At 40.4% G+C, this 16,760-nt stretch overlaps 1 protein-coding gene across 1 annotated transcript in view; it reads left to right on the forward strand.

The window, feature by feature from the left end:
* Positions 1-16,760, forward strand: part of LOC120562530 (exostosin-1a-like) — a 40,017-nt gene that overhangs the window by 19,014 nt on the left and 4,243 nt on the right. The window contains exons 2-10 of the mRNA XM_039806252.1: positions 5,485-5,578; positions 9,479-9,586; positions 10,041-10,160; positions 12,012-12,144; positions 12,791-12,909; positions 14,107-14,202; positions 15,149-15,238; positions 15,396-15,556; positions 15,672-15,843. Coding sequence (XP_039662186.1) covers positions 5,485-5,578; positions 9,479-9,586; positions 10,041-10,160; positions 12,012-12,144; positions 12,791-12,909; positions 14,107-14,202; positions 15,149-15,238; positions 15,396-15,556; positions 15,672-15,843 — 1,093 coding nt within the window. The remainder of the gene's footprint in view (positions 1-5,484; positions 5,579-9,478; positions 9,587-10,040; positions 10,161-12,011; positions 12,145-12,790; positions 12,910-14,106; positions 14,203-15,148; positions 15,239-15,395; positions 15,557-15,671; positions 15,844-16,760) is intronic.

Raw genomic sequence — 16,760 nt, forward strand, 5'->3', positions numbered from 1 at the left:
TCTTTGCTCTAATAACTCAGGGTGGAGCAGGTGGTGCTCCTTAAACCCCATTAAAGCTGCGGTGGGTTGAAACACTTTCCACAGAGTTCTGATGAACTCTTTCTATACCAGAGGCCACTCTGCTTTCTAATATTCATCTCGATGGCCATGAGTATGAGGGGTGCTCATTAACCCCACCTTATAAGCGGCTGCCTCTTGGTGATCAAAACAGGCATGTAATGATTGCGCTCATGCCTGAAAACACATTGTATGTGTGTTCATTTTTACATATGCAGGTCTTCCAAAAAAGAGAGTGTATTTGATGTCAGTGGTTTTTTGGGGTTTTGTTTTTTGCCAGCATGAGTAAAACATGCTAGCATCCCCTCCTTGGGCCTGTCACTATGTGTTGTACATGTCTACCTCTTGGTGCGCTGTCATGTCAGGGGAAAGAAAGCAGCTGCGTCTAAGAGGGTCTGGCAGTGTCTTATTGACCTATTGAAGTCGCTCTGATGTGTGTCAAGATCAAAATCGGGCTTTATGTGCATGTTTGTGTGACATTCTTGCCATGGGTGGCTCTGGCTGTGTGGGGCTTTTTAATACAGCATGCAGTTGTCAACTGCAGTTTTTTCATCTTTCCATTTCTCATCCGATGACAGTCACTTTCACACGGTGCCTTTCAGGCTGAAATTCCTCTGGCTTGAACTCATAGTCCTGGCAACAGCCAACTGCCGATCTACTCGGCCTAACTGTGACAGAGAAGAGGAAGCAGAAAATGAGATATGAAGTTAGTAAGGGATGGGAGAAGGGTGAGAGAGCAGGATAGTACTAGAGCTGCCATCATTTCCCCTCTGAAGCTCATGTTTGGGAATTCTCGGTTGTTGAGGATTCTGACCAAGATGAGTGATGGCTACACAATGAACTGGAGGCAATATTTTTAAAGTATGCATTTTGGATTATTCAGGTGACCGTTTTAAAAAGCATAATGTTTAACTCCGCTAAAGTACTTAGGCCCCCCGGCTACAGATGAAGGCACATGCAATAAGGCCACAGCTGAGCTTTCATAGAGGGTAATCTTTTGATGATGATTGACAGCACGGGGTCTGATTACTTGCTCTTTTTCCAATAATTAGTCCAGCTTGCTTGCTTGCTTGTATGATGTAATCTTTGTTGAATTACAATAACTACCAAGTGTCCTCATTCTGGTGTAAGTTTGTTTTGATCATGATTTAGTAAAGTTACATTGACATTCTTTTATCTTATTATTGTAATACCTTTAGTTAGAATCCCTCTTGTTTTGGATAATTTGTAACATGTATAAAAACAAATACAAGGAAGTGCCATTTTCTTAATAAATATATTCATTCTTTGCATGTCAGGGCTCAGGGCAAGATGTTCTAAGAACAAAAAGCAGATGAAGGTGTGTAATGTGTGTAATAACTTACAACAGAGTGAAAAATGTAATTTCCCCTTGCGGGATTAATAAAGTATCACTTAAACTTAATCTAATTCGATGAATTAAATAAAATTGACCCATAGTCCCTGATGGACACGCTATCCCAGCACAGAAGACCTACACGAGCACTGTGGCCTGTCATAGAGCAGCTGAAGCAATGCCTCCTTTGATTGCAGTCCTCTCTATGATGTGTCATGTTGTAAATGTGTGTGGTCCACACAGATTATGGGAGGCAAACACTTAGGCTGTTCTTCTGAGTCTTGCCATCCATTCTTGTTGCTAGGAGACTGGTTGATTTTTTTTTTTTTTGGGACCCAACTCACTTGTTGTTATCCTTTTCTCTTTCTGTGATTCATACTTTGTTCCTTTCCTGCAGTATTAATGAATGCCGTTTAATTATATCCATGAATGAATAGGTTTACATACAAATTGCATAACAGTAGATCTCACACAGCACCAAAACAAAAGGTGATGGTTTACCATTTTACTGTCTTTTCTCTTTTCCCCAATGAGAGACCTAGAAAACTGAATACCAGAATAGACTGGTTTATTATTGATCTTAGTTGTGGTGTTGACGTGATGATGCATGCGATAGTACACTTAGATATTATTCACTCAAACCTTCTCCTGTAGATTTTGCTTTCTATTTAAATGAGAATGTGGTCACTATATACTTTTCCCATGTCAGTTGAAACTATGTTGCAATTTATAGCAAACAAGTCACAGTGAGTCAGCGTCCATGTTTTCATCATGGTCATATCTCAATGTCACAATGCCAAAATGTTACTTGGATCTAAGTAACTCCAATTCTATGAGTAATGCCATGCGTAGTCCCTCTAATGGACTTTAAATATACCCTTAAAATGTACAATATGTATCTCCTCTTTGATACATGTTCCAGCTGACAGTGATCTGTTCCTGCCAACCTTTACTTGACATGCAGAGGGTGCATGGAAAGAGTTTATGGCTGAAGTTTCTCTTGCTTGCTATAGAGATATTCTGGAGTAGTCTGTGAGCATTAACAATTGATAATATTGTTGGTGGAATAAGGTTTTGAATGATACCCACTTCTTCCAGTCACTGTCTCCACACAGTCAACACAGTATGAGAATGACTTTCTTATGCCACTGGAAATTAAGCTACCCCTCTAAAACACAGAGGACTTTAAAGTTATTTTTAGTTGTCTCAATGTATCTTTCTCCCTCACTCTCGCACTTACAAATGCATACAGGGTTTGCATAAAGTGGTCACATAAAAGAACCATAATTTCTAAAAGATGGTAGTTTCTAACCAAGAGCAACTGCATGGTCAGGAAATGTCAACAGTGTGGTCACTCTGTTTGAACAGTTGGTTGAGGTTAAATCCTCAGTGAATGTGTCCACTACATACATTCTCTCAGGCTGAAGCTGCTGTAGTGCACAGCTCTACAGGAGGATACATTGTTTAGCAGTTTGGCTGTTTAGATCTTAATTTATTGAGATGGAGATGATCACTTTATTTATTCATGATAATGTGCATAAATACCCTATTTTTCAAGGGCAATGACGATGCTACAGTAGAGTATGATGGTGCTGTGCCATTTTTAAAGCCTGTTGTTGGACAGTAGTTTCTCCATATTAGTCCTGTTGTTTTAATAATAACTTTAATAGTAAAGTAAGTTTATTCTAGTATTTTGCACTATATCATTATAGGGAGGTGGCAAAAAAAGAATATTCAAGCTCAATGGTGTGATTATTCAGTGATGACCAATCTGCTACTGTGAGACTGCTCACCAGCAGCCATCTGCATGTTATGGGAAATATGGGACTCGGCAGGATTTACCTCTTATCATGTCGAGTTAATAGCGGACGTTGCTGTGACTAACTCCTCGCTGACATCTATCCTGATTTCTTTCCAATGAGACCGATCTGTTGAACACCTACGTGCATGTGCACTTTTAAAATCTGGGGAAAATAAAACCGAAAATGCACACCAAGACAGGAGTTGGGTTCATGTAGAAGATATTTTTTTTAACACTCATCCTTAACATTTCCACTGACATGCGGTAGCATACTGTGAGACTGCTCCTCCCCACAGGCAGCCATCTGGAAGAGTAGAGAAGAATGGAGGTATGCAGGGAGAGAAACATCTGGTCTTTTCTGAGTTTGCACTGTCAGGAAATGAGATGGATGGGAGATTTACACCCAGCAAGGCCCAGATAAGGACCTATACTTTTGTTTTTATAGGCTTAAAAAACGGTCAGTTATTACATGCCTCTGGCTGGATTACTTGTTTATCATCCTTAATGATCTGTGATGGAGTATCTGGTTAATCAGATTGTTGATTCATGGTGGATGCACAGATCAGAGCAGCATCTGTGATGTTACCTAGCCTTTAGTATTCTTTATTTTAACCTACTCATATGTGCATTGTGGATAATGGATTGCTGTGTACATTACATAGTATTACTAGAGATGGCAGCAAGCTTAACTTTTGTGCTTTTTATGGCTGTTAATCTCTAAAGTCACTGTAGTGGCTGATAATTGTAAATGGTATCTAAAGTGGGTTTATCCAAATAGAACACCAACGTTGATTCAACAAACATTGCAGTTGATATTTTAAATTATTTTCATTTGTGACCTCCATACTGTATACTGTAGAAGAACAAGAGAACCAGACTTTGTGTCAGCGTTATTTCACTCAGTTTAATCATGCATAACCGCTATTTATGTAAAAGCTATTGAGAACTTGATTTCCAGCTGGCTTGGCATCCTGTGATCTCTGCTGAATGAAAGGAGGTATAGATGGAGCCACTTGTTAGCAGATGAATACTAAAATACTTTGCTTGACATTTGGCAAGCACTCGTTATCTAAAACGAACCCCCAGCTGATTTCAATATGGAACATGGAAGTATGTGGTAAAGACAGCTCTATAGTTCATGCATGCTTTTCAACCATGGTTAAATTAATTGTAAGATGGCCCAGAAATTATGAATGGGAATCAGTTGTGTCTTATGTCTTTATGTATATTCCTCTATATTATACATTTACATCGCTGTGGCTTGTTTGTCTGCAGTATTCCCTAAAATATTGGGGTTAAGATGGACCTTCTCTTCATTGCTCCATAAATGACCCGGAGTATTGAAAAAACGGACAAGTATATACTGGTCAGACACCTTTTTGGGATACATTTTAATTGGCTTAGAATGTGTTTCAGATTGATGCACAATGGCATAACATGGAAAAGTGTCATTATTTATATCATAATGTACTAAGGGGGAACTACATCTATATTGCTGTGTACTGCCACACTGCCATTAAGCAGTATACTTAGAGACACAGGAGTACAGCCTAAGCATAATACATCTATATACAATAAAGGAGAGTGTAGGAAAATAGCCCCAGGCGGGCACACACTATGCGTACACAAATTATCACTCACCTTTACATCCATATTTGCATTCTTGTGCAAATGTGGTCACACATGGTTTTAAATACAAACACACATTTGCATGAATACACTGAGAAATAAAATGTGCACACTTCCAGTCCTATCTAATCAAACCCGGTCCAACGCATGACAACCAGGCAACACAGAAATGCACACTCTTTCTCACACTCTCACATGCACACATGTAATATTGACACTGAAGGAATTCCAAGCAGCTCCTTAATCCAAGCAAGTGCTGACTGAGGCTTAGATTGGATGGGGGGGGGGGAGATGTTGAGATGAGCAGGTGAGAGGGCAAGGGGTTTAAGAATGGGTGGGGAGAAGGGAAGAGAGAGGAGTCAAGATCAAAGTATGAGATTTTTCCTGAAAGTACTTGTGCTTTCCAGGTATTCCATCGTTAAAAAGAGGTACCTTTTCTGTTCTGTCCTCTGCTGCTGCACTGAGACAGTTTCAGGAAACTTGGGCCTGGTATTGGCTGGGTTCCTAAAGTCAGGATTTTATCATGAGACGTCACACAATGTGTACATTAATGCATTGGTGGAAGGACACTGCTAGTATACTGTACATTTGAGTACACATTCTTAGTTGCTAATGTCTTCTCTTCTTTGCTATCATCCTACAGGTATGACTACAGAGAGATGCTGTACAACTCGACGTTCTGTCTGGTACCTCGAGGACGACGGCTGGGTTCTTTTCGCTTCTTAGAGGCTTTGCAGGTCAGTGACACACAGATGCGGCTCATTATTGCTAGGCTCAGCTGTTAGTAAATCGGACTCACAGTAGGTGCATTATGGTGACTCAGAAGATGCATACAATGTATGCAAGATTTGGACCCGATTAAACCCTGAATCAAAGTCTGAGCCACATAGATCCTTGCGCTTAAAGTGCTTCAGTTTTGATGAAGTGTCTATATCAATAAGGTACGTTTTGGCAATTTGGGTTGGCAGCTGAACGTAATGGCCAAACACAAGATGATCTGTGCGTCAGCCCTGAAGCCGTGGCGACCAAACAATAAAGCCATTAATAGTGGGGGGAGAATGGAATAAGTGATGTACTGAGTTACTTCCAGTAGCTCTCTCACCCACGTCATTTTGTTAATGTGCAGCCAATGTTGCTACAGCTGCCTCTGACTCAGTGTCTTCACTGCTGGACCTTCCATTTTCTCTCTCGATTTTATTCTACTTTTTATTCTGGTTCTGCTTTTTCCATTTCTTTAGGTTTCTTTATGCCCCTCCTTGAGTCATCCTCTCCTCTGACATTACACTTAAGCCAAAATGTTACTGTGCGCAAGGGTCTGCATGACATATGTTGTCATCAGGTGGTGTATGCGTAGTAGGGCTGGGCGATATGGCTGAAAACTGTATCACGATATAAGTGTTTCACATCGGTCGATATTGATAATTATTGATATGTTTTATGACCTATTTAAAATAAGGACCAGGAGAAAAATATATTAAATTTAAACATTTTTATTTTAAACTTAACCTTTGTCTGATTATAATCCCCTCAGTTATAAAAGCAGAAATGTCAACACAACCATGGAAAACACTCAAATAATTAAAATGTAAACATAAGTCTAAAATCACAATGAACACTTAACAATTATCTCTTAACATTAAGGTGCAAAAAAAGTGTTAAATATAAACATAGAGAAACCTGAAACCTGAGAAGAACTATTTTCTGCAAGTTTAGTGCTAAGAAGCTCACAAGTTGATTCACCTTCTGGTGAATGAAGTGTTTTAAAATATATGTTTTTTTTTTTTGTATGTTTGTAAACATAGGAGAAATTAAAATAAAACTGAGGTAGACTTTACATCTGTAACATAAAAAACAAACTTGATACGTACAGTAAGTTATTATTATTTTTCTCCGTCTAAAAGTCACGCTACAGCCTAAACCGTACGTGGTGGGGGGGGGGGAATCCTGGGTTCTCGACAGTGCTCAGCATGTCTGCCTCTCCATGGTGGTCTGCTGCTTGTGTGGTGTTGCAGATGTTGTTGGACGTTGCTGGCGAATACGGCTGTGCTCCAAAGTGTGACCGCGGCTACGGTGGTAAAACAAGTTAGTGGTATTACCAGTGTTGGTGGGGACGACGGTCTTGAATAATTTGCTGATGACATTGGTCTGACTACGGTCAGACTTATAAAATCCCCAAAACTGCCATACTGACTTTTTTTTTTTTTTTTAAGTTCTATTTATTGGTATTTAACAGACGTTACACAACAAAAACATATCCCACCCCAACCCACACCCTAACATCCTCTTGTGGTTACAAAAAGGGATAAGATAGTTTAAAAACCATTACACAAATAGACAAACTGTATACAGTACACCATATCCAAAAGAAAGAAAAGGGAAGAAAGAAAAATCAAACACAAAACTAAAATGAGTAAATAAAAAGAAAAAATAAGAAAGGAAAAAGAAGAGCCACACCTCAAGTCATCATCCTGTCACAGATACAGAAGACCGTACTGAACCAGCAGAGTAATTTCTAAGGTTGGTCGTCCCAGTCTTTTATATCCTTCAAGTTATCAAAGTAACGTAAAAAAGGACCCCATACCTCATAAAACTTGGACTTGCTTCCATGCAGAGTGTACTTAATTTTGATCAATTTTAAGTGATACAATACATCTCTCAGCCATCTAGCATGACAACATACTGACTTTTTCTGTTTTATCAACAATTTCCTCGCTCGCTGCGGCGCTCACTTTCCACTTATCACTCCACGCCGCCGGTTCTGTTATTGAAGAACCCAACAGGAGATAGCGATGTGGCACAACCAAACCTGATACTGTTACATGATTGGCTGTTAGAGTGTCACTCCCTACGTTGCTAAGTTACCAGAGTGTGAGTGCCTTTGTTCATGCAATCAAACTTGCTTCGCAACCTCTGGTTTCTTCCAATGAAGAAAAACAAGTTATCGAGCGTTTTATCGAACGCATTTTCTATTGATATTGATTACGTGTCTATCGCGAGACATATCGTTATTGTTTTATCGCCCAGCCCTAACGCGTAGGGTTTCAAAAGCAACCAAAGTCATGGTGTTACTTTCCTCTGTGCGAGTTATGCTTTGTGTCAAGTACTGCAAGCATTAGTCCTGGGGAAACGGTAGAGAAAGAGAAGAAGAGAGAGATTTTTGAGCGAGTAGGCTGGAATGGGTAGATAATTGCACCACTGGGGAGCCAGGACTGAGGCAAAGTCAGACAGTGGACTGATGACCAGGTCGACACAGGAAGAGAGTGCAGCTGCAGTTGAGGTAACATGCAGATGTTGGCTAGAGAGTAGTGCTGGACCATGGCCTGGAGGCATTAGTGTGTCTTTTCACTCACAGCCGTATGCAGGAGCACAGTAGTAGGGCAGGCAGACACTTGAGAATGTGGGTGCTGTATTAGTTACAGTGGCTCAAGTGAAGAAGCATTGCAATAGTCAAGAGCTGAGATTGAGCTAGTGCTGGGATGGAGGGGAGGGGTTGACTGATTTGGCAGATGATGTAGAGCGCAATCTGGTAGGATCAGGTTGTGCATTGCAGATGCCGTAACAAGCAGTAGAGTCACATTGAGGTTCTATGTTATGCATGTGTGTTTGCAAAATTGTGTGTGTGTGTGTGTGTGTGTGTGTGTGGAGAGAGGATTGAGCTCTAGTTGATTAGTCTGTGAGAGCAGATAGGTAGGGAAAGCATGGCAGCGTTTCAGCAGATTGCTGTCTTTGCTAATGACACCGAGGAGATTACACGAGCACTGCAGCGCTCTGAGGCAGGAGCGGTTGTGCCTGGACAACGTGCATGTGTAGTGAGTGACCATGGTCAGGCGGTGAATAGCACACCGCTTAACAGATTATAGTGCCGGCCACTGCAGGCAGGGCGCTCCGGCAGTGCAAACATGCACTTACATTTTGCACACACCCACAAACGGGTGAATGGATTCACATGGACATTTACAAACATGGATACACACACTTCAATGCAATTGCATTAATCTCTCAGACACAGGGGTTTAATGTTCAAGTATGTTTTGAAGTGTATCTTCCTTTCCACTGAACATAATGATCATTTTTATGAAGCCGCACTGCCTAGTTACTTTGAGGGTTAGTCATTGAGGTTCTGCAGCAGTTCTGTACTTAATGGAAATGTGTTGGAAGATATGTTGCCTCAATTGGTTAAATTGCCTGATTTGATTGCTTGGGAAATGAACCCTGTACAGCGATAACATGGGTTTGCAGATCGTAAGCTATTTAGTAATATTTTTCAGTTATCTCTTCTCTCCAGTCTTTTTATCATTGCCCATAGAAATACAACCTGTACCACAAGGGTGATGTCTGGTTGTTCCCTTTGAATATAAATATTTCAAGACTAACGTCACATGGGACGTAACACTGGCAAACAGATGGTGCTCTTATCCAACTTATCCACACCACTGATTTAATGCATGTATTTATTAATTCTTTATTTCTAGTTGATCTTATGTTTGCATTTTTACCATACATGACAATACCTGTCGTGAGCATCACCGGTTCCGCAAAGCAGGTTTTTTTAGACCATTAATACCATTATCTATTTTGTATGTATGTGTGTATGATGATGATGATGATGATGATGATGATGTGTATTACTCTTACAGGCAGCTTGTGTGCCAGTGATGCTAAGTAATGGCTGGGAGCTGCCCTTCTCAGAAATCATCGACTGGAATACGGCAGCCGTGATTGGGGATGAAAGGCTGCTATTACAGGTAGGTACAGCTGCTCCTACAGTAGAAACGTAAAGGTATTCTAAAGTTTAGTCAACATTGCTAAAAAAAATAAGAAAATAAAGACAGAACATATGTGCACTGCTGTTGTATTCACAATTTTCTTGAGGTTAACAATGTTTGTGACCACAGAAGCTTATATCTGGCTTAATCTAAAAACTAAAATTGGTAACCCAATGGCAGTATGCAGGTGTTCTTTGCTTCTTATTCCAGTTTGCATTTTTTGCCACCCAGCACATACAGAGACCACTGTCTCCTAAAGCTACTGTAAGCTGTATAACAGAGTTACTGTATATGACAGCTGAGGCAGATCTTGCACTTGTTCTGCAGACAAAGCATTTTGTGGGTGAAATGACAATACCCAGTGTAATTCTACAAGACTACAGGGTTTTGTTCTTGTTCTGTCTGGGGTAACGTGTATATATTTATTTCCCAGATCCCCTCAACAGTGCGCTCCATCCACCAGGATAAGATCCTGTCCCTTAGACACCAGACCCAGTTCCTATGGGAGGCTTATTTCAACTCTGTGGAAAAGATAGTACTGACCACATTGGAGGTACATACAATACAAATGCACACACACACACACACACACACACACACACACACACACACACACACACACACACACACACACGTTTTGCAAGTTGTTAATATATTTTAGTATGAATTGTATTCATCCTTTTTCAAAACAGAATCTGATGCCAATGCCCACGATTTGCCTGCTTGTTTAAAATGTTACTAATTAGGGTGTCAGTATTTTTACACGTTACAACAATAAAAATGTTGTTTGTTTTGTATCCAGTAATTTGGAAATATAAGATGGTGGTGCTGTGATTCTGCTATTTGATGATTGCTTTTTCATATCATTTTTCAAGTCGCTAAATTCTGTTCATCCCAGTTATTGACTTTGTATTGACAAGTGGAGACTTTGTAGTTGCAGACATAATAACCACAATGAAACTGCTCCGGACTACAGTAGATTGAAAACCAAGAGGGATGATATACATTGTTAAACACTGCTGTCATGTTTTTGAGGCTGTTTCTTGCTGTGGCTTTGCTATCAATCATGTCAGTAGTTTGTTCCTGTCAGACTCCATTTATCTATATTCTTCCTAGTGAGTAGCAGGCTATCTTTTACTGCTCTTGGGCTCGAATAACAAACAAGTAAAGATGAGAGCAGGGAGGAATGAAAACGGATAAGGGAGCAAGACAGAGAAACAGAGGATGTGTAAGACTAGCAGTGTGTAAGGATGGATGTTTCTCTGCATTCCAAGTCTTTTGTGCATCCCCAAATTCACCAGCCACTATCAACAGTGGACCTCGTGGTCGACCAGAATGTAGAGAAGATAAATGTATCATGTTAATTTTGTTTAAGGAATGTTTAAATCTTAATTTAAACAAAAGTACTGCAGATTTTTTTGTGTTTTTACACATCAGCCTTATCGCTGCCTGCCATTTACACCACAGATAGTGTTACAGAGGCCTCGTCCCAAGAGGAAGGAAGTCAGGGCACTAGAAGGCAGGGATGGGATTTCTCTGTCAGGGTAACGTTATACCCCGAAGAAGCTGATCTTCGATCTGTTTACACTCTCAGTATCTTAACCCTATTCCAACACATGCCATAGTATAAGGCTGGTAAGAGGTCAGTGTTTTGGCCATAAGCGAGCTGCCATTAGCAAGGGATTTTAGATATTTTACTGTAAACAAGGTAAAGTTGCCCCTCAATAATCGGTTCATTACCACAATCCCTACAAGAAATAAACTGGGTTTACTTTGCTCTGTATCTAGCCCACGGCTCCTGAGATTATATTAAGGTATCCCCTCCCTTTGTAAGAGTCTTCTTAGAGCTTTGGTGGAGCGGGAAACAGTTGATGCTGTGAGCCCGTAAAGCATAATGACACATTGATATTGGGCTAAACAAACCAATAAACTTGTAAATTTGGTTTAGGATTATGGAACAGCTGAAATTATGTTGCTGTTTAATTATATTCTTGAATTTATATTTGTCTATGAGAAACCATGACCGCATAAAGAAAAACCACTCCTTTGTAGTCTGCAGTTTTTTTGTTGTTTATTTGAAGTGACTTGAGAAGTGCCAGAGGATCTGTGTCTGCCCGCTATTTCCAAACAGCATATAAGACTGACATAATTATTGTTTCATTTGAAGTAAATAAACATGGAAGATCTTTGCTCAAAGCTAATTTCCTGACATCTTACTGCCGTTCACGCTAGTTGTACAAATACTGTATCTTGGCCCAGTGATCTTTTATTTATTTTCTTTTTTTTGCTATGAGTCACACGGGAACAAGGAGGATTGTCAACAGTTGATTGATATTTACCAATTGCAATCAATTGACAACTTTGAACATAAATTTGGATCTCCTCCGCTCCTCTGTTTGTGCAGATCATCCAGGACCGGGTAGTGCAGCATACCTCGAGGAGTAACCTCATGTGGAACAGTCTGCCTGGAGGCCTTTTCACCCTGCCTCAGTACTCCACATACCTGGGAGACTTCCCCTTCTACTATGCTAAGCTGGGTCAGTTAATTATTCATGCACATGCGATGTGCTAAGAACCACGTTAACGGCACTCCATACACTTTGATAGACTGATTTTCATTTACGACACAACACAGGAACAGCTGGTGCGTGGCAGCTGTCGAATACTCGTAAACTAACATGTGAACCAGTGACATTGCCACAAGTTATGCTGTGTATCTTTTTATTAATTCATGATTTGTCACAGAGAAGCTCACCAATTAGACCTGCCATGTTGCCATGTTGTATTTGTGCTTGGTTAATTGGGCAGACATGGGGCTTGTTGTTGACATTGGAATTTGGTTACCAGGAACCTTTTCCTTTACAAGCCTAATTAGACCTTTTCAGTTGCACTGTATGCCAAGTACACACAGCTTGAAGTAAACAAGCGTAAACTAAGAGACGCTCAAAGCTGTCAAACAGCTAGTACTCATAGATGAAGTTCTACTTTTGTGCAGTTCAGTTTAGAAATAGTGATATTAAAGATGCCCAAAACAACGATGCTAATACTACTTCCTTATAGAACATATAACTGTAGGGTTAGGGTTAGTGCAGTTCAGTGGTCATGATTCTCATGCTTGAAATTTTACGTGACAGATTTGGATTGCTTCTTTTCTTACCTTTGATGTGTCCTGGCTGTTTTCAGGTGTCAAACCATACACCAAGTTTACAGCGATCGTTCATGTGGTGAGCCCACTGGTCTCCCAGTCCCAGCCAGTCATGAAGCTGCTCGTGGTTGTGGCCAAATCCCAGTACTGTGCTCAGGTAATTCAACACCCAACACGTTACAATATATTACTCCCCTCACTCCGTTGTGATCAGGTTGACCTGATCCGCAGTGGTTACTACTTGATGCTGATGCGAGGTGAGTATAGAACTATATGGAGCTAATTTATCCGATGAGGAAAATGTTTAACGGATTAAACTCTGAGAGTTTCGAACACAGTGTTTTAAGATTTTAAACAGAAAGCAACGTGGGCAAAGCTGCTTTGGCAGAAAAAAGGTCCGTTTGTCTCTATGTCAGTGTCATTTTTCAGGTTTATCACATTACTAGTGTTTGCTTAAAACTGCTTTTAAGGGCGCCCGGATGGCTCAGTTGGTAGAGCTGACGCCCATATATGAAGGTTTGCTCCTTGGCACAGCGGGCCCGTGTTAGACTCCGACCTGCGGCGCTTTACTGCGTGTCATTCCCCCCCTCTCCCCTTTCATGTCCTGTCAAATAAAGGCCTAAAATGCCCCAAAAATAATCTTAAAAAAAAAAAAGCTTTTAAACCTCAGTATTTTATTCATGCTGGAGATGAAGGGAGGCTGTCCAAATAATATTCAAACCTTCCTGCCACAATAGGTCCACCCTCTCTCTACAGATACTTGTATACTATACTAATGCACACTGTAGGAAATAAAGGACATGGATCAAAAGTGTACAAAATGAACTGTAATTTCTCAGTAAGTGTATATTGATGGTGACTGTAATGGGTTTATGGTAGTTAGCCTTTTAACTACTCTGTGTTTTGGAGCAGCAGTTTTCATGTGTACAGTAAAAATGTTACCCATTATTCTGGCATTTTGCAAATGCATCAAACATGAGAGTTCAGTTTTTTTTCTGGATTTAAAACTGCATGGCTTGCATGAAGGTGTCAGCACATTTTCTTTTAACATTTACAGTGATGCGGTTTGTCGCTGTCATGTTAACTGTTGGTGGTGGGACTGTTCTGAAAATAGATCTGCAGTAGAATGAGGAAGTTGTTGTCTTCCACAGAAATAGGAAGCAAATAAAAATAGAGCTTTAAATTAAAACAAGACATGTACCGGTACATATAATACTGTACATATATTGACAATGATCAGTAGGCCTCTATTTTAACATATTTCTCATTAGGTGTCCATACATCGGTATGCAGATGAATATGAACATGTGTTCTGGATGATGGCTAAGCTTGACCTATTTTTCCCTTTGTACAGGTGATAGTTGTGTGGAACTGTGACAAGCCTCTTCCTGCAAAGCACCGCTGGCCTGTCACCTCAGTCCCTGTCATTGTTATAGAAGGCGAAAGCAAGGTAAAGAACCATGGCGTTAGTTCTCTCATTAGGTAATGTTATTGCAGCCATTTGACATTCAGCACTAGAATCCTTCAGCGGAATTTAATTCAAGATGTAAATGTAAAACTGCAGGCACCCTAAAGTTCCTTACAAAGTAGTTAAAGTGGTCAAAGTGTACGGTGTATTCTGCTGTTTCCAGCCCATCTCTTAAGTGGACCAATGGCAAAAAGGATGGGAATTTAAGCACAGTTACAAAAGCTGCTGTAAAGTTGTGTCACTGCCGATCAACAGCATTTGTCAGCGGTAGAACATTTCTGCCAATCACCACTCTGATACTTTGCTAGTTTCTGAAATACTGCAGAAGTGTTTAATATGTCAGGGATGTGCTGCGGATTGCAATCCTGTATTGGTTACATTAAATCTAACCTCCTTTTTCATCGTGTTTGTTATTTAGCCTAGGCTCTGTAGGTTGAATGGTGATGTGGCTAACAAGGCCGGTGCTGTCAGGGATAGAAACCCTTAACACTATATTTTGAAAAACAACATGCGCATATATCATTATTTGAAAACCACTTTATAAGCCCTTGTTATCCAGTTAGTTATTGGCCTAGATGCATGCCAAAAAGCAGGGGGAGGAAATGCTTGTAGATTTCTATCTGTGGTTTCAGTGAAATGCTGTATTTCTGCTGTCATTGGGCTTATGTCAGCTTGTATTATTTGACTTACTCTGCTGTTAACGCAGCAAGATGAAACAACTCTGTAGCACAAACAGACATTAAGACACTGGTAGCATTGCTTGTCAGGCAGATGTACCTCACTTGTGCTCATATGGGCCTGTTTATACACCTGTTGTTGTTGTTGTTGTTGTTGTTGTTGTTGTTTAGATGCATAGTAAAACTATTTACTCTCTTTTAGCAACCAATCACATTTTGCTCGTGTGTCTGTGTTTTGCAAATCATGCCAGGTGATAAGCAGTCGTTTCCTGCCCTACGAGACCATCCCCACTGATGCTGTACTCAGTCTGGATGAGGACACTGTGCTCTCCACCACGGAGGTCAGACTACTAAACTAAATTTGAATCAAGAGTACATGCTGCAGACCTTCTTTTTAATAATTGTATAATCACTATTATGTATCATTTTGACACAGTGTTGCTGGTTTCTTGGCCTCATGTCTTTCTGTCTCTTTGTTTCTCTCTGATCCCGGTCCAGGTGGACTTTGCCTTCACAGTGTGGCAGAGTTTCCCAGACCGCATTGTTGGTTACCCAGCCCGCAGTCACTTCTGGGACAGCAACAAGGAGCGTTGGGGCTACACTTCCAAATGGACCAATGAATATTCCATGGTGCTGACTGGGGCTGCCATCTATCACAAGTACTGACCCACTCCTCGCTGCTACTTTTATTGTATTTCACTCCTCTTCACTGCAATTCTGTTTCCATTTAGTTCAGTACAAAGACAGTTCACTCTCTTTTATATTCGCCCTTAGATACTACCACTATTTGTACACCACCTACCTTCCAGCCAGTCTGAAGACCATGGTTGACCAGATGTCAAACTGCGAGGACATTCTGATGAATTTTCTGGTGTCCTCTGTGTCCAAACTACCACCCATCAAAGTCACCCAGAAGAAACAATACAAGGAGACCATGATGGGACAGGTGGGGCAGAATATTTATCCTAGTTCATTTTATATTATGACTGAAGGTAGAACATACACTGTGTTAGGGATTATTGATGGCACTATTTCAAAGAGAAACAATTCAGTTACTCATTCCTTTCACGGCTCTCTGGGGGCACGCAATGGTTGCACGACGTTTTAGTTTTCTTCTGTGATCATCACGTGTGCATAATCAGGTTTAGCGAAGGTCTTGATATTTAAAATTGTTGTAGTCCCTATGCACAATAAAAAGCCAAAGTCGTACTCAAAGGTACTTAAAGGTACAGTACAGGCCAAAAGTTTGGACACACCTTCTCATGCGATGCGTTTTTTAAATTTATTTTCATGACTATTTACATTGTAGATTTCCCTTATTAATAAGGGAAAACATTCCACTAATTAACCCTGACAAGGCACACCTGTGAAGTGAAAACCATTTCAGGTGACTACCTCATGAAGCTCATTGAGAGAACACCAAGGGTTTGCAGCGCTATCAAAAAAGCAAAGGGTGGCTACTTTGAGGAATCTAAAATATAAGACATGTTTTCAGTTATTTCACACTTTTTTGTTAAGTACATAATTCCATATGTGTTCATTCATAGTTTTGATGCCTTTAGTGAGAATCTACAATGTAAATAGTCATGAAAATAAAGCAAATGCATTGAATGAGAAGGTGTGACCAAACGTTTGGCCTGTACTGTACATTTTGATTGCCTTTCTTTCACTGATTGTGGGGAAATGACTGCAAGCACACTCTTGAAGTGATGCGTGGAGTGCAACACCGGAAGGATGCAGACAGTTGGTTGCAATTTTAACACCTAGACTAGAAGAAGAAGCTATTCAAAAACATGAAAGGCATTCCTTACCCTACAGTCACATTAGCTACAAAAGACAGTGACACACACTCGCTTGATGGGA

This window comes from Perca fluviatilis, chromosome 7 (genome assembly GCF_010015445.1).
Source record: "Perca fluviatilis chromosome 7, GENO_Pfluv_1.0, whole genome shotgun sequence".
Taxonomy (NCBI): domain Eukaryota; kingdom Metazoa; phylum Chordata; class Actinopteri; order Perciformes; family Percidae; genus Perca; species Perca fluviatilis.